The following is a 24636-nucleotide window of genomic DNA, read 5'->3' as shown; positions in this document are numbered from 1 at the left end:
TTAGTTTTCCTTTCTCTAATTTTTAAAACTTACCGCTATGAATAAAAAAAATAAAAAATAATTACAAAATGGAACTTTACCTGAATGCTTTGAGTGCAAGCTGAAACAGTTCTGGATTTCCAGTTAACCAATCCAAAGAAAGAGACCATGGGATCCCACCTAAATATGCTCGAAACAACCAGGCAGAACTAGGAGATGAGTTTTCCATGCCAAAAAAGGCATAATAAATAGACGTCAACCCTTGAATATACAAGTCTCTTAGTGAACTGTCCCTGATACCCTCCTCAAGAAGAGCAGAGGGCTTCTCACTTAAATGGTGAAAGTCTAACTGAGTCAAAACAAACTCATACCACTCTGTTGGAAACATCTGTTTCATCTCCCTCATTTTCAAATTTAACAAGGAGACAAATATCCAGTCTTGAGGTATACTGAGAAACTTTGAGTAGGAGGAATTGAATTCCACCATTTTGAAATGTTCAACGTGAGTTGTGTTTCCTCGTTCAGTTGCAGGAAGACCAAATCCTACTACAGAGTACAGTTTATCTACTGCTACATCTTGCTCCACATGAGCATCGATATGTGTCTGGACACTCCCAGGGATGGAAAACCCACCACTGGCTGCAGCCATGACTGTTTTAATTCCAGAAGTCTTTGGATGTGGAAGAATTTCGAAGATGTCATCATCAGACCACTCATCACCAAGTTCTTCATGAAAACTTTCCAGATCCTTTGATGATTCTTTGTGTTCTATGTAGTGTGGACCAACCAATTCTTGGTGTTTCCCTGACAAGCTCAGCTCTTTCTCTTTGCTTTGTTCTGTGTGTTTGCCTTCTTGAACTTTTGACTTTTTGTAGCAAGTCTGAATAAGCACCCACAAAAGCACTTTAATGAAATCGTCTTTGAATTGTTTCAAGTTGTCGTGTGAATCAATTATACCAGACAAAACGTTCCGGGCATCAGAGTACACTCTGACTGGAACAACAGTGCATGGAGTTAAGACGTTCCCAAAATGGTTGTTGAAGGCAAACCGACTAGTATTTTCTGCCTGCTCAAAGGCCATTTCAAAAACTTCATCCACTCTCCGAGCTTCGGCTGTATGACAAGAGGTTTCTTGCAACTCTAATCCCTAGGGTAGATAAAGAATATCAAATTCACATTACCACCACCAATAATTAGCATAAGCCATTCATACAGCTAACAATATCTTGTTTCTGTATGGCCTTGATCCTGAAAAAAATGTTTGTGTGCTCTCTTAACACCTTCTGTAGTTCTTAAAGAAGGATATTATAGGGATCTTGTCATGTGACAAGATCCTACAGTCCTGCCAATAAGCACTGTGGATGCAATGAATTAAATAACTATCTGATCAACAAAAAATTAACCACTTGCTGACCACTCTATAGCAGATTTACTGCTACAAGGCAGCAGCTGTGCGCAGGATCACACATATATACGTGATTCTGCAGTTCCGCCCGCAGAAGCCGATCGGTGGATGCTGGGCACTCAATGTCCGCCGGCACCCGCCGATCCTTGGACAGACTTTCGCTTATGTAAACAAGACAGAGTTCCACTCGGACAGTGGGGAAAGGATGAATTTTGTGTTCCTGTAGGAACTAGATATTTAACCCCTTCCCAGCCAGTGTCAGTAGTACAGTGAGAGTGCATATTTTTAGCACTGATCAATGTATTAGTGTCACTGGTACCTGCAAAGTGTCAAAAGTGTCAGTTAGTGTCTGATTGTCCACCACAATAAGTTGCTGATCACTGCCATTACTAGTATAAAAAAAAAAAAATTCCAGTATATATCCCAAAGTTAGTAGTCGCTATAACGGTCGCGAAAACCAATCAGTATATGCTTATTGGGATTGGGATTGCTTATTGGGATTTTTTTTAAACATGTAGCAGAATACATATTGGCCTAAATGTATGAAATTTTATTTTTTAAACTTTTGTATTGGGTATTTTTTTTTATTGGATATGTTTTATAGCATAAAGTAAAAAATATTGATTTTTTTTCCAAAATTGTCTGTCTTTTTTTGTTTATAGCTCAAAAAAAAAAACTCAGTGGGAATCAAATACCACCAAGAGAAAGCTCTATTTGTGGGGAAAAAAATACATTTTATTTGGGTACAGCGTTGGGTACAGCGACCGCACAAATGTCAGTTAACATAATGCAGTGCCATATCACAAAAAGTTGCCTGTCATGAAGGGGGTAAATCTTCTGGAGGTCAAGTGGATAAGTAGACTTTTTTCATTTAAAGACAAACAGCTAAATACACAGTTGGAATGCAAGTATACAATGCAAAGTTATTTATCCTATCAAATTATTTGTAATTCTGTTCTAACGGTCTAAAGATCCAGGTACCTCTTCCTAAACACTGTAATAAGGTCCTGAACCTCCCTGCACACTACTCTACAATTATGCAATATAGCCAGGAAAAAGACCGTCCCAAGCTTGCAATTGAGCAGTGATGTAGGGTCAGCACACCAATGAGGTCATTTCTACACCAATGAGGCCACTGCTCTGCCTTCTGCAAGCATGATGACTATGTTAAGCCGTTTAAAAGAAAGTAAAATCCTTTAGCAATTTAATGTTAATAATAATATGTACATTTATTAATAAACAGACGCTTTAGAACTCTGTATAACTTTGTTTAATTATTTAAGTGTAAAGCCGATCAAAATAATTTTAAATAAACGGGTTGGGGAAAGGTTAGGACTTTCATTGTGTTTTCACTTGCGTTTGAGGCCTTATTAAAACTTTCCCTAATTTCCTTTCCTGGAAACAGCCTTTCCTGACGCCCACATGGCAACATACATGTGATATAGCTCCACCCCTATATCTACCCACAGGACCTGTTTAAATCTATAAAAGAATAGCTAGAGCAACCTCCCCCATTCTCCTTTTTGTCCTCAAGATCTACACCCGCAAGACCATGTTGTTGCGATTAGTCTCTAACTACGGACTGAGTTAGAGTCTGTCTGGTTTCAGCCTCTCCCAGGTGGTCCCTTATTTTAGGCTGCTAAATGCATCAACAAGGTGAGGATCCCCTTCTGGTGGTCTTTTGGGGCTGAGGCGTTCTCTAACTAGAGACGTCAGAACCTCATGTGGTGCACCTGAGCTGGTGTTTGGTTGCTTGAGTCCATGAGCTGAATCCTGGTGCTGGAGTTAATGCTTCCTTTTCTTTTCTTCCACAGGTATATGCTATCCCTTTTTGTTTTTCCTCCCTTGCCTCTACCTTCATTAGGCTTTGTCACTTTTCTTTTTGGGAGCATTTTTTTTTTTCCTTTTGTCTGCAGTTTTTTCCTTTCACCTGTAACTGGCGTGTGCACGATCCAGTACAGCCTTTGTGGCTGTTTCCAGTATCAGGGATGGCTATGGCATTGACGCATGCACTATGCAAAGGAAACATCTTCTGTTTTCCTTTGCTGATGCTGCAGGTGAATGGGGGGAGGAGGAAGGTGATTTCGGCACATCTACGATCCGTTTGCTTCTTTCTCTGAGTCTCTTTTATTTTACTTTCTGTGCAGTGCTGACATCCATTCTCCATTATGAAATTTCTGCCACATAACAAAGACCTCCATGTGCTTAGGTAAGGACCATCAGTGTGTAAGAAGAGGAAAAAGAGTGCCTTTCTAGGAGTGTGGCCTTCTGGCGCAACCTAGCCCGCTCTTGCTCAAAGTTCTTGCTAAAAGAGCATCGCCATGTCATGAAAAGTCCAGTGTGGACAGCAGCTCATACAGCTCCACAGGTCTTGCCCAGGAGGCGCAGAAAGTTACTAGTGAGTGTCGGCAATCCTCCTCTCCAGAGTGCTAACAACGACAAAAGGGAAAGATGTGCTGGGCCTGCAGTGCAGATCTATTACCAGACTAACATATGTGGATATTGCTGCCAAGATTACTCTAAGGGCAAAGGACGCTATGAGCCATAAAGCCATGGCTCTTCATGGGCAAGTAGTTAGTGAGTCTCTGAGATCTCCAGCTATTTATGTTAGCCAACTACAGGCACAACCTCAAGGATGCAGCTCTGCAAATGAGTTCAGGGCATTACAGTTAGCCCTCTTAATCAAGAAGGCCCTGGGACTATTACAGTCATCTTTATTCCCAGCTCTGAGGGCACCTTTATCCAAGCCATTGACCTATGCCTTATACCTGGTTTCACCTGAGGTAGAAGAAGGTCGCTCATCCTCTTTGAAGAGGCTAAACAGGTGTCTCTTGGGTCATCATTCATTAGGGCTGATAAGCAGGCCCGGAATGGGATGACCCAGATGACTGCCTTTGAAGTCAGAACATACTTCACGTTTTCAAAGCACAGCCTTCCATACTCCCCAATGAATAGGAAGGTGAGGCCAAGAGGAAAGTCGCTAGTGATAAATGGATTTTTGTAAGATCTTACCGTAAAATCCTTTTCTCTTAGCTCATTGACAGACGTAGTCCTCGGTGATACACCACCTTCGGGTTATGTTGCCTCCACAGGAGCAGGACTAGACAGGAAATTAAAAAGCTCTGGCCACACCCTAGGGGCAGTCCCAGAGGGTATATCCTCTCTCTCTCTGCCTCAGCAAATCAGTTATGTGAAAAAGCAGTCTTTAGAGATTTAACCCAACCCAACTCAAAAAACAGAGGGGCGGGGACTACGTCTGTCAATGAGCTAAGAGAAAAGGATTTTACGGTAAGATCTTACAAAAATCCATTTTTCTCTAGCGCTCATTGACAGACGTAGTCCTCGGTGATACACCACCTTCGGGACGTCCCAGAGCAGTATCACAACTGAGGGGTGGGAAAATGAAATCAAATCCCAATCTAGAAGGCCCAACCGGTGTCAACTAGAAGTTTACAATGCTCATCCTTAATGATGAGACAACAAAAAAGAGAAAAATTTTTTTTTTTTTTCCAAACAGAAAAAAACCCTCGAGGTAGACCACCGGTCTCCTCAAATTGCGGCCTGCAAAACCTTGCGGCCAAATGTGGCATCCGCCGATGCCGTCATCAATTTTATAGAATTTTGTAAAGGTATGTACCGACGACCAGGTGGCCGCCTTACATACCTGGACCACTGACGCCTGATGGCGAAAGGCCCAGGAAGTACTGAGCGCTCGAGTGGAGTGCGCCCTAACAGGGAACGGAGGACTCTGACCCTTAATAGAATAAGCCTGTACCACCGTTTGTCTAATCCATTTAGCAATGGTCGCGGCAGATGCAGGCAAACCCTTTCTGGGGCCATCCGTGATCACAAAAAGTGAATCCGTCTTACGGAATGATTCCGTAGCTTTCAGGTATACCCTGATTGCCCGAACCACATCTAAGGAATGCAATGCATGTTCCCGATGATGCTTGGGCTGAGGACACAAGGAAGGTAGTACAATATCTTCATTCAGATGAAAATCTGAAACCACCTTAGGAAGAAAAGATGGCTTAGGATGAAGTACTACCTTATCCCTATGAATCACTAGGTATGGGGACTGGCATGATAATGCAGCCAGTTCTGACACCCTGCGAGCAGAAGTAATAGCCACCAGGAAGGCCACCTTCTGGGATAAAGTAAGCAAGGGAATCTCCCTGATGTTTTCAAAGGGAGGTTTCTGTAGAACCGACAAAACCAAATTAAGATCCCAGGGCGGTAAGGGCGCGCGGACTGGTGGAGCCAGGTGCCGCACCCCCTGGATGAAATTCCGCACCAAGGACTTGGTAGCTAAAGGTTTCTGAAAGAAGATTGCTAATGCTGAAACTTGACCCTTGATGGTGCTCAAGGCTAGCTTCTGCTCAACCCCTTGTTGCAAAAAGGCCAATATTCGAGTCACCGAATAGGTACGTGGAGGAAATCCTAAAGATTCGCACCACGCAATATAAGTCTTCCATGTGTGATAATAGACCTTGCTGGAAGTCGCTTTCCTTGCTTTAATAAGGGTAGGAATGACTGAAGCTGACAAACCTCTGTCCTTCAGTACTTGGGTCTCAATGGCCAAGCCATTAAACCCAGCGACTGTAAAGCATGATGGTAAATTGGTCCTTGAGACCACAGACACTCCCTGAGACGAAGTTCCCACGGAACGTCTGCGACTAGCATGTTCAAGTCGGCCAGGCCGGCTTGAGGAGGCCAGCCTAGAATTTCTAGGACCACTGGCGCTGATAGAATCTGAACCAGGCGTCCCTAGAGGTATCTGGCCCCGACCATCCGAGAAAGTCTGGTCGTTTTCTGTTCCCACACATTTATCAGATACCTGATTGTTAACAGGAAGGGTGATCTTTTCTGGTTGAACCTCAGGGACCGAAGTCACCCGACTAGAGGCTACTTGGCCTATCTGGTCAACCAGATCCGATTCCTGTGAGGTATAGGGACTAATCTTAGGAAAAGGTAAAGGAAAAGATCTATTCAGGGAACGGTAACTACCGCTTTCTGTAGTACTTAAATGTTGGAAGAGAAGAATCGCACCGGTAGTAGTGGTTGATGCTCGATCTAATGTCCTGAATACCGGTGAAAACGTCCCCCCACCCTGAAACCGGGTGGGGGCGCACCTTCAGGCTGTGTACTCCTTTGCTTCGGGTTTGGCTGGGTTGGTCCTCTGCTTGTCCGACCAGCCCTTCTTGAACCCTCCTGGAGGAGTCTTGCCTTTCCCGCTAGTACCAGCCGGGCGCCCTTTATGGGCGGTAAAGAAAGGTCCTCGCTTGTTGCGAGGTCCCTTAGCTTTAGCAGCCTGTGGCAAAAAAGTGCTCTTGCCCCCAGTGGCATCCTTAATGATTTCATCTAGGTTGGCCCCAAATAGACGATTCCCCTGAAAAGGGAGATTTGTCAAGGTCTTCTTGGAACCTTGGTCAGCTGACCAGCATTTTAACCACAGCACACGTCTGAGGATCACCGCTGACATAGATGCATGCCCTAATAAGGGAATAGTGTCCAAGGCTGCGTCACAGATAAACTGTAGCCCTTGTATAATCTGTTCCATCAAATCAGATGTCTCCTGGGGAATATCTTTTCCCCTAAGGTCTTGGCGTACCATTTTCGCCCATTCCGTAAGTGTCTGGGAAACTAGACCAATAACAATTACTGGTCTAAATGCTGACCCTATCAGAGAGAAGATGGTGCGGGACTCTGCTTCCATCTTTCGATCCACCGGATCCTTAAAGGACGAAGTGTCCTCCACTGGGATAACCGTGGCTTTATTCAGCCTGGAAATAGGTGGATCCACCACTGGTGGTACCGTCCATTTCTTAATGATGGATTCCTCAAACGGATAGCGTCTAGCAATACGCTTGGAAATAGTAAAGGTACGTTTAGAATGCTCCCATTCTCCTTTAATCTGATTACCGAAACATTTGGGTACAGGAAAAACCTTCACCGTTTTGATGGGCTTATTAGTACCAAAAGGAATCTCTGTTTCAGTTGCCTCTGCCGGTAAAGCCTCAAGTTTTAAGGTTTCCTGCACTGCCACAACTAGTGCGTCCACCAATGCTTCTTCCTGAATTATAGCAGGAGAAGAAGCGTCCTCCTCACTGTCTGAGGGGGCTTTACCTGGGATAACAGCCCTTGCAGAGGAACCTGCAACTGCAATGACCATCTCTGAATCTGAGTCAGAGGTGTCAGATAGTATAGGGGTAGGCGGGGGTCGCTTCCTTGACCCCCGTCCCTGACAGGCCGCCTCCACCCGAGCCACCATAGACTCCAAAATTGCTGTAAATGACTCTACACTCTGTGCACCGGCCGGTCCCGTGGCCCCCTCGAGGGAAACAGGTGGGGGAATATGTGTGGCAGGGTCCATGATAATTCCAGTCACTTCCTGGATATATAATTCAAAAATAAAAAACTTTTTTTTTTTTTTTTTTTCAGACCCCTAGCGCCACAAAAAGCCCCTTAGTGTTACCTGCTAGGGATCCCTATCGATCGAGAGAGAGAGAGAGATAGACCCCCAGGCTCACCACTTGATGCTCAGAGTTTAACTGCAACAGGTTACAGCGCTGTCTTGACAAACAGGAAGTCTTTTGGCTGGCTGCCCAGGAAGAAAGGAGGCGGCTCCGCCCCTCTGCACGCCTTCCGGCGCCTCCCCCAAGCTCCACGAGGTGTTTGGATCACCTCAAACATGGCCGCCCCCATGCTGGAGACACGAGGCTACTCCAAAATGGCGGCTCGTGCGATCCAGCAAAAAAAATGGCGGTGGCCTGTACTGAATAGCGGTGTGCTGCAGGGCACACAACACTCTCTCTGCATGGGGATATGGCGTGGTTGGCGGTACCGGCCCTGGCGGACCGCATGGCCATTCGGGAGGCCTGCTAATAGCTGGAGATCTGATTAGGAAGGCAGTCTACATGTCCGTGGCTTCTGACTGGTAGGTAGCTTATTCTTATCACCGTAAGATTCCCAGAATGCCACAGATTACATCTTTTTAACATGTATACAATTAGATTGTTAGCTCCCAAACCAAGCCTCCTGGCTTTTTGCACATAAAATCACACTCAAAGTAGGAGGATCTGTGTCATGTTATAGGATAGAGAGGGACTCTATCTTACCATACAGAGAGGGGCCCGCGTTCACCACAAGACCCGTCAGGGGAAAAGGGGGAACATACTACTCACCATACCAGAACCAGGCGGGCACCAACTCCTTACAGTACCCCTCTCCACCGGGGCGGGAGGGCTGTCGACCGATACGGACGCCGTGACTCATGGTCTTTGGCGTTTCAGCGAGACGTTTAACTCGCGGGGTCAGTCCTTTAATGGGACTTTGTCGCGGCCGACCCAGCGCGGAGCTATGGCCTGCACGCGCTCGTAGGCTGAACTGGGGTGACCACCGGATCTCAACATCCAGCCCGTCGCCCAGTTCAGCTTTCTTGCTTGAAGATCTCACAGGAACACTGGAGAAAAAAAGCTGTCTAAAAAATCCTTTAAGAAAAAATTCTTGCCAGGACCTAAGATCCCAGCAAGGTATCTAGGTCCTTACTCCTAACTAGACAGAAAATAACTGATTTGCTGAGGCAGAGAGAGAGAGGATATACCCTCTGGGACTGCCCCTAGGGTGTGGCCAGAGCTTTTTAATTTCCTGTCTAGTCCTGCTCCTGTGGAGGCAACATAACCCGAAGGTGGTGTATCACCGAGGACTACGTCTGTCAATGAGCGCTAGAGAAATGAAGTTTTACATAAGTAAGCAGCGGCAAAATTACACCCTACACCGGAGGGAAACACCACTTCTCTGGTCAAAAGATCGGCACTGCAACTTGCTAACACACTTAACATGTGTTGCAGTAACACACACTTTACAGCACTGCACCCTACTGCAAAGGTGTGGACGCTACCATAATGCTTTTTGTCAGGCGTGTTAATCTTTCTAAGGAAGATTCTCTTTTCATTGGCTATGTCCTTGATCAATGAATTGACTGATATTTGAGGGATTCATGTCCAGAGGCAGGGGGCGCTTGTAAGCCAGTGATCGCAGGACTTCATGGCAAGCCCAATACAGTTGGCACCCAGAATTTCGAGGTTACCATCACCCATGAATTGCTGAAAGAGCAGGCTATTAGTGTTCTTAGTGAGCTTAAGTGCTCAACTGATTTTGTGGATAAAGTAGCATTTGCGGTCATCAATGTTTCCCTAAGGCAGTGCTGCATTCAGTGACAATGAAGAGGGCTGTAAAGCCCAGTAATAAATTTATATGTATCTTGGAGCTGCTATGGTTTCTTTTTGATAGTGTTCAAACCGGTGTATTCAAAAAACTTTGTATAGTGAAAATCTGAAAAAAAAGCTAATATCTTTGCAAAAAGTTAAAAAGATATAAAAAAGTGTAAAGAAATATAGCTGCTATACACCCAATGTGACTCTCATACTAATCACTGCAATCATAAATTCAATGAAATTTGTACAGCGCTAGTGTGAACTGAATACCCTATGCAATATTAGAACAAAATCCAACTACTGACATGAATATCATGTGCAATACTAAAAACACAATCCAACCAACCATGTGCCACAACACTCAAGGTTGAGTAAAAGTCCTTTTATAGTCCTCTGTACATCATATTCCACCTTGTGTGCTAAAAAAAATAAACCACTGCATGCGTTACCACCACCAGGTGTGCTCCTACCTCAGCTATTAGACCTCACATACTATGTGCGGTCAGAGTACACTTTTTGTCCCTTTTACTTGACTGTGGGTAATGTTTGGATGTATCCTCTTATTCATTTTACATGGACTGGTACATGTCTCCTCCTTGTACTCCACTCAGCACCATGCAAGCAAAAAAAAAAAAAAACTAAATATAGTGCTTATCATTTCTAAAACTTTTATTGCTTTGCCACGAAAAAACTCCACACATATATTTTATGGGTGCTAAATCATATATCATATATATATATATATATATATATATATATATATATACACACACACACATTTTATATATATATATATATATATATATATATATATATATATATATATATATATATACTGTATATATATATCTATCATATATATCCAGCATTGTTTATTACGTTCGGAAGCCCTATACTATATTGAGTATCGGTTACCGCACTTCCTTGTTCCTCTCGAACGTCGTGATGTCATCCAGGAACTTCTCAAACAAGTGAAACATAAAGCTGCCTTTGCTTCAGAAACAACCTCCAGACACTCAGCCATGCAATTCATTGCGTCATGCTTCAGAATAGCACAAACCACTCAGGAGGTGGAGGTCCTCTCTCAATATATCAATATTATACAACTGCAGTAGGGAATAATTCTAAGTCCTCCCTCATTTACAGGGTTTTATTCTCCTCTGTGTCTCGTTCAAAAAAGACCGAGGACCAGTGTCGAATTTAAAGAAACTTAGTCTCGGTGGCAGGTGGACATTTTCAGTTTGTGTGTCTTCCGTTTAGAGCTCTTCACCTCACTGATGACCTTTATGGAGGTCCTATTCTCTGTGTAGCCCCTGTGAGGAAGTGGAGTGCTTTGAATCCATCATTACTTGGATGGTATTCTACTGTTGGCTCAGCGTCCAGATGACCTACTAGTTCAAAAGTGGATTCTTCTGGCCAGCCTGAGAAGTTTTAGCTGGATAGACAGCTGGAGGCCCAGTTCAATTCTCAAGCAAGTACTTTCTCCTCCTTCTCAGAATGGGCCAATCAGTTGTCAGCTTCCCAAAGCAGGGTCTCCTGAAACGATGATGTCTTGCATCCCTATGCTACCCTGGGAACATTGGATTCTCCGGACGTTCCAAAGAATTTCCTTTTTGCAATGCAGAAGGCAGCACCTGAGCCGATTCAAAGTGCTTCTCCTCAGATGCACAGGAGCCTCTGGTGATGGGTATGTCAGGGGACCCTCACTCAATCCTGTCTGGTATGTTCATTATCCTGGACCATTGTCACCAATGCCAGTACTACAGGGTGTATCAGGTACAGGTGTGGCCAGAAATGTGTGGGCTGCCACAGAGAATATCAGACACAAGCAAAGTGTGAAATAATATAATTTATTTAAAAATAAGTGAACAACATAAATGTAAACGCACTTCCAATATACCAAACTGTGTAAAGCAAACCAGAGAACCAAGCGAATAGTGACACAATGAACAACTGCCCAATCCAAGTATATACAGAAAGCAGGGAATATGAAGCATAGTCTTAACAGAGCCAGGGTCATATGCGGAAAATCAAGCAGAGGGCGCTGGGAACAAGATGGACAGGGAGAGGGTAGCAGGAGACAGATAGAGCAGGCAGGAAGACACCAAGGAAACAGGAGAAGCACAGACAGAGCTTAAATATACTTCCTGCAACAAACACCAGGTGATGACTGGTGATGTAAGCTTCAGGCTGCTGAGAGACACCCCCTTGTGGACACTGGAACTGCACCCTTTGGATCTGGGAGCCACAGTGCCACCAGCAGATGAGCAGTTTCCTGACAGGGTGGATTACCACCTGCAGTCATCTCAGAATGCAAGACGGAAGGTGGAGTTTACTGTCAGGGTAGTCTTCAAAAAGCAGAAAATCTGAGCAGTTGGGCTAACACTATGTGCGCTATTGCCTCACATTCAGGCTTGACTGGTTATTCTGCATGAGGTCAACACAGCAGCGGTATCATACGTTTAGAAACAAAGGAGAACCGAAGGCAAGTTACAACAGAACTGGAACTATCATGTCCCTGATTGAATATAATCTTCAGGGACTACAGGTGGTGTAACTTCTGGGCGCCCAGGATAGTGAAAGGGACTGTTGCAACAGGTGTTTTTGGTTCCTAATGAATGGGTCTTTTATCAGAAGATCTTGCCCATATCTCTCAAGTATGGGGCCTCCCTCAGCCGAACCTGTTTGCATCACCATCCATTCACAAAGTGCCTCTCTTGCTACCCTTAACCGTTGGTGGAGGAAGTGGATGCTCTCACTCACCTAAGGAATAGCCACCTAGCAGATGTCTTTCCTCTACTGCCTTTGGACATGAAGTTCCAGGGGAGACTGTTGTCTGAGGGTCTCATTGTGATAGCAAGCATGCCAATTCGCCCACAGGCCTTGAGTTTACCCTAGCCATGGAACCTAGCCCAGAACAAGCACTTCAGCTACTAGTGTTTACACAACACCTGTCCCAAGATGGACTGGAAATTGAGAGGGTAGGATTGGAGGACTTGGGCTGTTTTATGGATGTGGTTTAATTGTGGCAGGGTTCCAGAAAGGGATCAACAAACGCTATTTACTCTGAAGTCTGGAACAAGTTTCACAGTCTTCGCAGCTGAGTGTAAGGTTCTGGCACTCTCAGTGCCTCCTATCACATCATTTCCGGGTGCGTTCCATCTACCTACATAGATGAAGCACATATAGGTGTGTTTCCCTTTAAGAGTGCTGACATCATCATGAGGCGCCGGACTGAACAGCTATTTAAATCACCAGCTTTCACTCACATGTGTTCGTTCAACCTGCTGTGTGCCTAGATGTGCCTTGATGCTAACCTGTCTTGAAGCTCTCATGCTTGCAAGCATACCTCGCTGTCGGAACCACGCTGCGCTGATCCCTGTATCCCGCTACCGGATCATCCGCTCTTGTCGAACCTCTCCTCTGCTACATTGCTACTAGTGATAAGTACCCCACAGGGGAAACCTCAATAACCTTCATACTAAAGCTTACACTGTCTAGCTCTGCATACTAAGGACTGTTACTACATCTGCACTATCTAGATTGCTAGCTCTTGAGCCTACTATCATCTGCTCTTGCACTGGGTTAGTCTCTCCTGTATGTCATCTGCTATCCTATCATCTACTACCATACATGATTGCTAACCTATCTGCATCCCACCTGTTACTATCTCATTCTCAAGAACATTCCTCTCAAGTGTCTGTCACCTATCGTCTCTACTCAACCTGTCTCTTCAGCCTATCACCTCTATACTACTATATACATAGATCACTCCAGGAACTTCTTATTGAGTGTGTATATTTGTATGCTGAATTGAGATCATCCACACATGATGAGTCTTGGGAGTTGGGATTGGTGTCTCAGCGTTTCTCTACATGACTACTGAAGTGGAATATTTCTGCAGCTGTAAATCCACATCATACATAAAACGCAGGAGCGTTAGATTGAACGAACCAGATAAAATGGATTCAGCAGAAATGACCACTCAGGTGACACAGTTAACACAACAAGTAACTGCGTTAATACACGCACTTACTGAATTAAAAGAAGACAATCAGGCTCTGACGCAGCAGGTGGCCAGACTGACACAGCCTACTGCTGCTCAACCCCCAGAACCTCTTGTCCTTCTACCAGACAGGTTTGATGGTTCCCGTTCCTCTTTTCTTTTTTTTCGTATGGATTGTGAGCTCCTATTTATCCTTAAGCCTAGGACCTATCATAATGACTTTATTAAAGTGCATGCTGCCATTAATTTGCTTTCTGGCAAAATGAAAACGTGGGCATACCAGAAACTGCAAGAAAAAAGTCAGATCCTAGACAATTGGGAATCATTTGCAATTGCGATGCACTCCCAGTGTCTCCCCTCCCAAAAATCTACTCCTAAACCTGCTCCAGGTAACCGCAGACCCCGGCTACCTAGGGAAAAAAGGAAACCAAATGAATATGGTGATCCTGCCTGGTCATGGTCCAAGCCTGCCTTAAACAGTCAGCCTTGTCACTCTGACACATCTTATTTGAACCCTGATCCTACAGAGATGGATGAGGAGCCTATGGAGATTGGTGCCTTACATACTAAGTTGTCCTTACAAAAAAAGAAAGATCACAGGAGAATCTGTGGCCTTTGTTTTTATTGTGGAGAAGGGGGACATTTCATTACATCCTGCCCAACCCGACCCCATAGGCCTAAGGCTCTCCCAATGGAGGCCAGGCGAATCCGAACTGTCTTCCCTGAAAAACAGCCTGGAAATTACCAAGGCTGTCGCCAGCCCTGTCCCCGTTCTATATCAGAAAAGGACACCCAGAAATTGGCAGATGTTGGTATAGATACTACTCTTTTTGCAAGCACATTTCTAGCTTCCAATGAAAACATTGAGATTCTTGCACCTGACTGCGTACGCGCTTCTAATGGCACGGTGGTATGTAGGAAGGATCTGAGGATGTTTGAAGAAGCATTGGTTGCTATGACTACTTCGGATGGTTATGTGTCCGATTCTAGTGAGGGGTTCATGTAGCAGACACCCTAACAACAAGTGATCCGATTCTCATATCGGCAACAAGTGATCCGATTCTCACATCGGGTACCAACCTGATCGGATTCTCATATCGGCAACAAGTGATCCGATTCTCACATCGGTTACCAACCTGATCGGATTCTCATATCGGCAACAAGTGATCCGATTCTCACATCCGTTACCAACCTGATCGGATTCTCATATCGGCAACAAGTGATCCGATTCTCACATCGGTTACCAACCTGATCCGATTCTCGTATCGGCAACAAGTCCTATCCGATTCTCAGATCGGTTACCAACCTGATCCGATTCTCATATCGGCAACAAGTGATCCGATTCTCACATCGGTTACCAACCTGATCCGATTCTCGTATCGGCAACAAGTCCTATCCGATTCTCAGATCGGTTACCAACCTGATCCGATTCTCATATCAGCAACAAGTGATCCGATTCTCACATCGGTTACCAACCTGATCCGATTTTCATATCGGCAACAAGTGATCCGATTCTCAGATCGGTTACCAACCTGATCCGATTCTCATATCGGCAACCAATCTTATCCGATTCTCACATCGGCAACTAGTCTTATCCGATTCTCGCATCGGCAACCAGTCTTATCCGATTCTCGCATCGGCAACCAGTCTTATCCGATTCTCGCATCGGCAACCAGTCTTATCCGATTCTCATATCGGTAACCAGTCTTATCCGATTCTCGTATCGGCAACCAGTATTATTCGATTCTCGTATCGGCAACCAGTGTTATCCGATTCTCGTATCGGCAACCAGTATTATCCGATTCTCGTATCGGCAACCAGTCTTATCCGATTCTCGTATCGGCAACCAGTCTTATCCGATTCTCGTATCGGCAACCAGTCTTATCCGATTCTCGTATCGGCAACCAGTCTTATCCGATTCTCATATCGGCAACCAGCTTTTTCCGATTCTTATATTGACAACCAGCCTTAGAGGCCTTCCGGAGCCGGCCTTACGGGGGGGGGGGGGGGTACTGTAAGGTTCTGGCACTCTCAGTGCCTCCTATCACATCATTTCCGGGTGCGTTCCATCTACCTAGATAGATGAAGCACATATAGGTGTGTTTCCCTTTAAGAGTGCTGACATCATCATGAGGCGCCGGACTGAACAGCTATTTAAATCACCAGCTTTCACTCACATGTGTTCGTTCAACCTGCTGTGTGCCTAGATGTGCCTTGATGCTAACCTGTCTTGAAGCTCTCATGCTTGCAAGCATACCTCGCTGTCGGAACCACGCTGCGCTGATCCCTGTATCCCGCTACCGGATCATCCGCTCTTGTCGAACCTCTCCTCTGCTACATTGCTACTAGTGATAAGTACCCCACAGGGGAAACCTCAATAACCTTCATACTAAAGCTTACACTGTCTAGCTCTGCATACTAAGGACTGTTACTACATCTGCACTATCTAGATTGCTAGCTCTTGAGCCTACTATCATCTGCTCTTGCACTGGGTTAGTCTCTTCTGTATGTCATCTGCTATCCTATCATCTACTACCATACATGATTGCTAACCTATCTGCATCCCACCTGTTACTATCTCATTCTCAAGAACATTCCTCTCAAGTGTCTGTCACCTATCGTCTCTACTCAACCTGTCTCTTCAGCCTATCACCTCTATACTACTATATACATAGATCACTCCAGGAACTTCTTATTGAGTGTGTATATTTGTATGCTGAATTGAGATCATCCACACATGATGAGTCTTGGGAGTTGGGATTGGTGTCTCAGCGTTTCTCTACATGACTACGGAAGTGGAATATTTCTGCAGCTGTAAATCCACACCATACATAAAACGCAAGAGCGTTACACTGAGCAGTATTTTGATCCTCGCAACTCGGAGGTTGCCCAGTTGCTGAAATTTCTTTACATGGATCTAGATTTGGGGCTCAGCCTAGTTCCTTAAGGGTTTAAATTTCAGCCATTAAAGCTTTCACCAGGGAAAATAGGCATGTGAGCTGCTAGGAGAATACTTCAGGAGGTCGGTACTGAGACTTTGCCATGAAGAAGAATAAAGTTACCCAGTGAGTTTTTATTCTGGTTCTGTATTTTTTTGGGAGGACTCTGTTTGCATCACCAGAAAGCAGTCATCAGTAGAACATCACTTAAGAGGCAGTGTCCCTCGATAACTTCAGGCAATAACTTCAAGGATAGAGCATTGGAACTGCAAGCACTTGAGTCCTACATCTTACTCCTTCCGGAAAAGTTGAGGCCTAGGGCCCTTTGTTCCCAAGGTGGCTTCTGTTTTCATCTTACAAACAAAGTGGCGGTTTCATCCTTTCTAGCAGAGACAGTACCTAACTTACACACGCTGATATGCGAAGTGTCTAAAATGCCTATCTTCAAGCTGCTTACTAGTTAAAATCCTCCAGAAGGTTGTTTGTGTTTTAATCAGGCAAGATTAGAGGAAGAAGCTACAGCAAAAACTTGTCATCTTAGAGTGTCAAGGTCATCCAGAAAACTTACAGTGCGGCCAGGCAAGAGTCTCCAGAAGTGACAGAGGCTCATTCAGCGGGGTCCATTTTGACATCTTTAAGTTCAGGGCAGCGCATGCAAAATGTCTATGGAGATATCTGCCTCAGGCGCTACAGGGAAGATCCAGGGGCTCAGTTGTCAATGGACTTGGACAGAATGACAGTCCAAGCTTCCATGTCTATTGTAATAAAGTTTGATTATACATTTTGGTCCTCACTGCTTAGCTCGTTATTTATCACATGTATGCTGCTATGTTGGCATTAGGAAAATTGTATCATTACTTACTGTAATTTTCCTTTTCTGACACCAGTCCATGGCAACATACGAACCCTCTTCTCCTTATCTTGTTTATTTTACAGAGAATGGGGGAGGTTGCGCTAGTGTTCCTTTTATAGATTTAAACAGGTCCTGTGGGTGGATATAGGAGCGGAGCTATATCACATGTATGTTGCCATGGATTGGGGCCAGGAAAGGACAATTTCAGTATTTGATACAATTTTCCATTTACACCAAAAAAAGGAAGTTAGGGGAAAAAACAGGAAAAAAAATCAGCCAAAAGTTTCGAAACCCTCATTCCCAAAAGAAACATTTTGGCTACGGTTACACTCTACCAAAATATCTCTAGTTAAAAAAAAAAAAATAACAAAGTGCATCAATGCTTCCTATATGCTGGTTAGCAGCATGTGTGTAACTGCCTATAAGGCAAATTGCCCTGTCTTTGCTAGCAGTGAGAAAGAGCGGGTGTCCCTCCTCTGAGCCATTAAAGTGGAGTTCCGGCCTCAAAATCGATAAAATCGATTTTGGGCCATCCGCTTGCTAAGGGGAACCTGAAAAAGAAATGGATAATGGCAATTTTTTTTTTTTTTTTGGTCACTTACCTTATTATAGAAGAAAATATACTCACCTTCCTTCCACTTCCTCCCTCTGCGGCTGCAGCCTGCACCGTCACTTCTGGTTTGCGATGATTCCTGGGAGCTGAACGTCATCGCTCCCAGAAATCAATGCGCCTGCACCGGCCCCGCTCGTCACTTCTGGTGCAGGCGCGGTATTCACTGCTAAACAGCTTCTGGGCATGCCCAGAAGCTGTGCAGGGATGCCGCGCTGCACCGGAAGTGACGGGCGGGGCCGGTGCAGTGCATTGTGGGACTCCGACGTCACGAAGAGGACACGAAGAGGGACGCTGCGGCTTCAGCTGCCCATACCTGAGATGGCAGCGCTGGAGAAGAAATTTTCAAGGTAAGTATTTCTTCTTACTGGTAAGTGCGACCCGGGACAGTTCAGAGGCTATCCATTATGGAATGTACTAGCCCTGACTGTCCCGGGGATATTTTTAGCTCAAATTGACCCCCGAGGCCAGAACTCCGCTTTAAGTGGTCTTTACATTCTGAACTTTCTAGTCACTTGTGTCTGCAAGTGGGTTTTCACATATGCTGTACATTTGATTAAAAATAAATCACCATATATTTACCATTTATTTTTTAGAACCAAATAGAATATTTAAATTTAGAAAAATATATTTATTTTAAGAAGAATTGAATGTGCTTAGCTTTCTAGCTATGGTGCTTCTGCTAGAGCTAATGTGTAATCATCCACATTTTTACTATTCAGCTTATAATGCATCCCAAGAATGTCAGTTTAAGCAGGTTCTGAAAATACAGATCACAGTTAAAATATTTACCTTTACATTTACACAGCAGTAAGTATAGCCCCTTTCAAGAATCAGCAGCCATATTAATCGATCTTGAAAACGACAAAGGAAGTGTGATCCTGGAATAACCACACCTGTTAAAAGAAAGCATAAATGTTAGAATTAAACATAAATAATCTTTCGCAACATAAATTGTATGCCAATGCTGCAAAAAGATCATTTAAAAGTATATTTAAAGCCAATATTTTTATTTTTATTTGTATAGAGTTGGTGTCCACCATTGGTAGATTCACCCTTTCTCTGACAATGAAAGAAAGGCCTCATGTTTACTGGACATTTTTACAGCCGCTGTTTTTGGCGTCAGGCGTTTTTTCTGCAGCCAGTAAACTCCCTGGCATGTAATCCTATGTGTCCATGCACACATAGGCTGTTATTTGTAGTTTTTGTCAGGAGCATTTTCTGGCTGCAAAAAAAACCCCAGAACCCCCCGTTTTGATAACGTCCAGTGTGCATGAGGCCTAATCGGTAATCCATTTTATAGTTAATCGCTAGGACAGGAACAGAATGAAATAATCCAATGGAGACACCTGTTCTGATGGCAACCATGTAGGAGGGGATTTCCCCTTACTTTGGAGGGATTTCCTTTCCCTTTCTATTGTATCTTCAGAACAGGAAGCAAAGAGAAACCCCCTCAATTTGATACTGATGGCAAAAAACAACAGGGTCTTCACCTTTCCCTACTTTAACCACTTGCTGACTGCCTAATGCAGATCTACGTCGGCAGTCAGCCCCTCAAAGGCAAAACGACGTAGGTCTACGTCACTAGCCTGTGAGGCTCTGGGGAGCGAGGGCGCGCCGCCGGAGGCGCGCTCCCGCTCGCTCACGGACCCCCCCGCGCGTGTGCCCGGCGGACCCGATGTCCGCCGGGCACTCGCGATCATCCGTTAGAGCGGGAGAAAGGCAGGCGGCTAATGTAAACACAGCCGCCTGTCATTCTCCCCTGTGTAAGAATGGAGATCACACGGTTGTACTATGTAGGACCGTTGATCTCTGTTCTTACACAAGTAGCCACATCCAATCACAGTTAGAAACACGCCCCTAGGGACACACTTAACCCCTCCCTCTCCAATAAAGTTAACCCCTTCCCTCCCAGTGTAATTTTTACAGTAACAGTGCATATGTATAGCACTGATTACTGTAGTAATGTCACTGGTAACCCCAAAAGTGTCAAAAATGTCAGTCAAGGGTCCGATCTGTCCACCGCAATGTCGCAGTCCCACAAAAAAAAAAATCGCAGATCGCCGCCATTACTCGTTAAAAAAAAAAAACAATAAAAATGCCAAAAATCTTTCCTTTAGTTAGTAAATGCAATAACTTTTGCGCAAACCAATCAAAATACGCTTTTTGCGATTTTTTTTTACCAAACATAGGTAGCATAAAACAAATTGGCCTAAAATGTTAAAAAATTTTGATTTTTACATTTTTTTTGGGAATTTCATATAAAAAAATGTGAAAAATATTGTTATTTTTGCAAAATTGACGCTCTTTTTTTGTTTATAGCGCATGATCAAAAAATCGCACAGGTGATCAAATACCAGCAAAAGAAAGCTCTGTTTGTGGGAAAAAAAGGACGTGAAATTCGTTTAGGTACAGTGTCGCACGATCGCGCAATTGTCTGTTAAAGCAACGCAGTGCCGAATCGCAAAATAGGCCCTGGTCAGGAAGGGGGTAAAATCTTCCGGGGCTTAAGTGGTTATTTTGCATTTAGATATACTTTAAAGGAAAACTCCAGTCACTCAGGAAAACAGGACATTAAACTTACATAATATATACTGTATCTTGTTTTACTTAAACAGTTGCTGTGCTCCTTACAGAAAAATTATCAACAACAAGCATCCTGGGCAAATTAAACAAAAAGCTTGTCACAGCTTGAGGAGAGGAGACAGGCGGTAATCGGCTAGTGTGAAAGGGGACATCTGCACTGATATTAAGGAGACTGATCCAGTTCAGCCCCAACAGTGCACATCAGTGCTCCCAATTAGTACCTCATCAGTTCAGCCTATCAGTGCCCGTCAATGCTGTCTATTAGTGCCCATCAGTGCCACTTATCAGTGCCCATCAGTGCAGCCTTATCTGCGTACATCAGTGAAGGAGAAAAATTACCTGTTTACAAAATTTTATAACAGAAACTTTTAAAAATATTTTGGTCTTTTTTCATTTATTTAGCAAAAAAATTAAATACCACCAAAAGAAAGCTCTATTTGTGTGAAAACAATGATAAAAATGTCATATAGGTACAGTGCTGCATGGTCACGCAACTGCCAGTCAAAGTGCGACAGCACGGAGAATTGACCTTAGCAGGAAGGGGGTAAAAGTGCTCAGTAAGCAAGTGGTTAAGGATTGATCTGTTTGGTTGCCATTTAACTTATGCAACCCTATGTTTTATATTTTACTAAAAATTGATTATATTATGGTTGTGTGCACTAAAATTTTTACTGTATTCTTTCCTAAAAATATGCGTTCAATTAACACTTACGCAGATATCGTGCAATATAAAAAGAAATTGCAACTGCCACTATTTTATTCCACAGGGTCTCTGCTTCCAACAAATATATTTTTGGGGTTTAAAGTAATTTGTAGCAAAAAAAGTGTGCGAAAAATGAAAAAAATTACCTTGGTAGGAAAGTGGTTAAGCACCCATACTGCAACTTATTCAGTTAATATTTTTTCTTGAGGAGGCTGACTAGGACATTTAAATGTGTACTTGATGTTAGTAGATCCTCACTGTACAACAAATAATTTTATTTATTATATGGCAGGGAAGAAAGAAGAACTAAATCTTATGTGACAGGAGTGCCGTGTGTAATAAAATCTCGGTGGCTGCTATTCCTAGCATTGAGAACATGTCTGGGAACACAAGAGTGCCACTTCCTGCCTGATTGCCATACTTTCTTCATGTGCTGTGGCAACACTCCATGGAAACACAAGTAAACCACTTGGAAAACAACATAATTATGAAAGTCAAACCCTTTCATCAAACAAGTGTGTCAGCCAGTCTAATTCTCAGTTTCACTTGTATATTCCGTTATCTTCTGTAGACAGGTATGTACAAGTAAAATATTCATGGTTTACGGGAACGACTTAAAGCAGAGGTTATATTGTGTTAAAGAAACTTTAAACTATGAACATCGGTTGATGTCAGAGGCCTGGCATCTGTCCAGCATTGTAAAAGATAATGGTAACACAAGCTGGTCACTGACATTTAAAAAATGGCTCATGGAGTTGCGTTAAAATGACTTTGTCATGACAATACACAAAAGTGAGAATGGTAGGAAAGCAGGCACTTCTAAACCTAAAGTGTATGATTTAACAATAAATGTATCTTATTTTGGTCTTTTAAACATACTATAGAAAGTGTTTTATTATATCTATCCAACTGGGGCTAACTGGCAACTTTTGGCCCAGGGAGCAAGTACAACCTAGGGGCCCATGGTGCAGCAGCAACTTAGCCCCTCTCCCGCTCTCCCTGTTCCATGTCTCCTACTGACCCTCATCCCAGGCTGAAGCTCTGCTCACTGGGCGGGTTGGACTAGACAGCACCTGCTGCACCGAATCCAGGTTCCTGAACTGGCTCAACAGGGCTGGCTCAGGGAAGAGAGCCTCCGGCGGGACATGGAGCCATCCTCTGCTCAAGCATGGCGTATACCATCCATGCCGGGGGAGGGGGGGAAATGTGCACTGTTTTCACAAAAAATACACTAAAATCATTATTAGTGGACACAAACAGAACACAACATAACTTACAAAATTCCTACCAAGCCCTGGTTCACACAAGCGTGTCTTGTCATGCATCTTGATAGTTCAAAGTCACATGACAATTCGCACCACATTTGCGGCAACGGAACAATACAAACTGTTGACTTGAGTTGAGGCAACTTTGAAAAAGGTTCCTGTATTATTTTTGTGCAATTTCAATGAGACTTGCATTAACATTTGTTAAATGAAGTCGCTCAGAAGTCAGCAAGTCGCACATGAAATCACACTGATAGTCAGCTTTGAAGTCACGCTGAAGTAGCATGATTTCAAAGCCACAGTGGAGTGAACCAGGGCTAAGTCTAAAAGATAAAACTGTACTGCGTTAATAAATAATGTTCTGTGTGTAAATGAGGTCTTAGGGCTCATTCACATAGGTGCTGTGGCCTGTACATCGTGAATCAGTTTTTTTTTTTTTAAATGTGGCTATTGCTGTGCTCAGGCAGCCTATGTTACGCTATGGGGATGCAGCAGCTGTATAAACATGGCCGCAGGGTTCCCCCTACATCAGAGTCCGCAGGGTTCCCCTTTACAGTGGAAGTGGGATCTATGTGGACCCTGATGTAAAGGGAAAAACTGCGGGCTCTGATGTAAGGTGGAATGCTACAAATTGTGATGTAAAAGGGAACGCTGATGTAAGGGTATCACTGTTCAACAGTTAAGGGGGGGAATGCTTGGAACTCTGATGTTTGAACTCTGGTGATCCGAGCCACCCTCACATCTCTGTAGAGTGGGTGATGTTGCAGTCATCCCCTGTGCAGAACAGGTTAGATATCGATGTGTGCGGATATTCCTTCATTCCTCACTGACACAGCAGAATACCTGTGCCCTCTCCCTTGCGCCTAGACTGACTGACCCCAGCCCAGACTGTGTATACCTCGGAACTGGATAAACCTACTGTACATAGAAATCCTTGGACAGTTAATAGCTCCATATATGTATTACATCTGTGTCTTAAAATGTTTTCCTAGAGTTCAGCTTTAAAACCTCTGCAGTAGCTTATACTCTATACTCCCCCCCCCCCCCCCCCACACACCTATTGTTGGGAGTAATGAGAAAAAGCCCTGTATGTGTCCCATGAGGATTCTAGTTGAGTTGAACTTACACAAGGCTGATCACCCTCTCCCACACTATGGTGGTGGTGCTGATACCGGAGTGGCAAATCACAAAGCACCAGTGTTGTCACATGTAACAAAGGGGGATGAGTCAAATGCTAGCTAAAACCCAGTTTTGCTTGTGGCTGCAGACAGAGCAGATTACCAGATGCTGCTTTATGGGCCGCCCTTAAAGTGTTTGTAGAAAGAACAAACAGGAAGAAGCAAAGGTGATCTGAAGCTTTGGGGTCTGGGGCTCGAGCGCACCGCTGGCTACTCGCTTAAAACTGTCATTGGCCACAGCAGGAGCCAATCAGGACTAGATATCCACCAGGACCTGCCGATCGCTCGGGACATAATCAGAACGGCAGTCTGCCTGAGTAAACAAGGCAAAGCAGGAACACAGATCTTTGCCTTCCCCTAGTCAAAGCACCTCCCCCCACAGTGAGTAAGCAAAACCTAGGCACGCAATTAACCCCCTGATGGTAACCCCTGTCATTGGTACAAGCCAGTGTCATTGGTACAATGACAGTGCATATTTTGTAGCACTGATCACTGTTTTAGGGTCACTGGTCCCCAAAAAGTGTCAAAAGTGTCAGTTAGGTGTCCAATTTGTCCGCTGCAATATCGCAGTCCCGCTTGTCGCTGATCTCTGACATTACTAGTAAAAAAAAAAAAATGGATTTTTGTAAGAACTTACCGTAAGTTCCTTTTCTCTGAAGTTCATCAACAGACGCAGCTCCTTATCTTCATGACTCATACGGTTATGCACCTCCTTCTAGGAATAAGCACTAGGCAGGAAAAAAACGTAACCACGCCTATAGGGGCTGTGCCTGCAGGCATAACCCCTCAGACTCTGCTATCATCAAACAGTTTAGTTGCAAGCAGTGTTCAGGGGACAAAAAAACCTATACCTTAGAACAGTGGTTCTCAATTCCGGTCCTCGGGACCCACTAACA

General features: G+C 44.1%; 1 protein-coding gene across 1 annotated transcript in view; it reads right to left on the bottom strand.

The window, feature by feature from the left end:
- The window catches only part of PCNX4 (pecanex 4), a 140401-nt gene that overhangs the window by 9035 nt on the left and 106730 nt on the right, over positions 1 to 24636 (bottom strand). The window contains exons 9-10 of the mRNA XM_082275719.1: positions 18801 to 18904; positions 81 to 1126 (exon numbers count right to left, since the gene is read on the bottom strand). Of these exons, the coding sequence (XP_082131845.1) occupies positions 81 to 1126; positions 18801 to 18904 (1150 nt within the window). The remainder of the gene's footprint in view (positions 1 to 80; positions 1127 to 18800; positions 18905 to 24636) is intronic.

This window comes from Pelophylax lessonae (genome assembly GCF_965119305.1).
Source record: "Pelophylax lessonae genome assembly, chromosome: 13".
NCBI lineage: Eukaryota > Metazoa > Chordata > Amphibia > Anura > Ranidae > Pelophylax > Pelophylax lessonae.
This window is presented reverse-complemented; position numbering and strand designations above follow the sequence as displayed.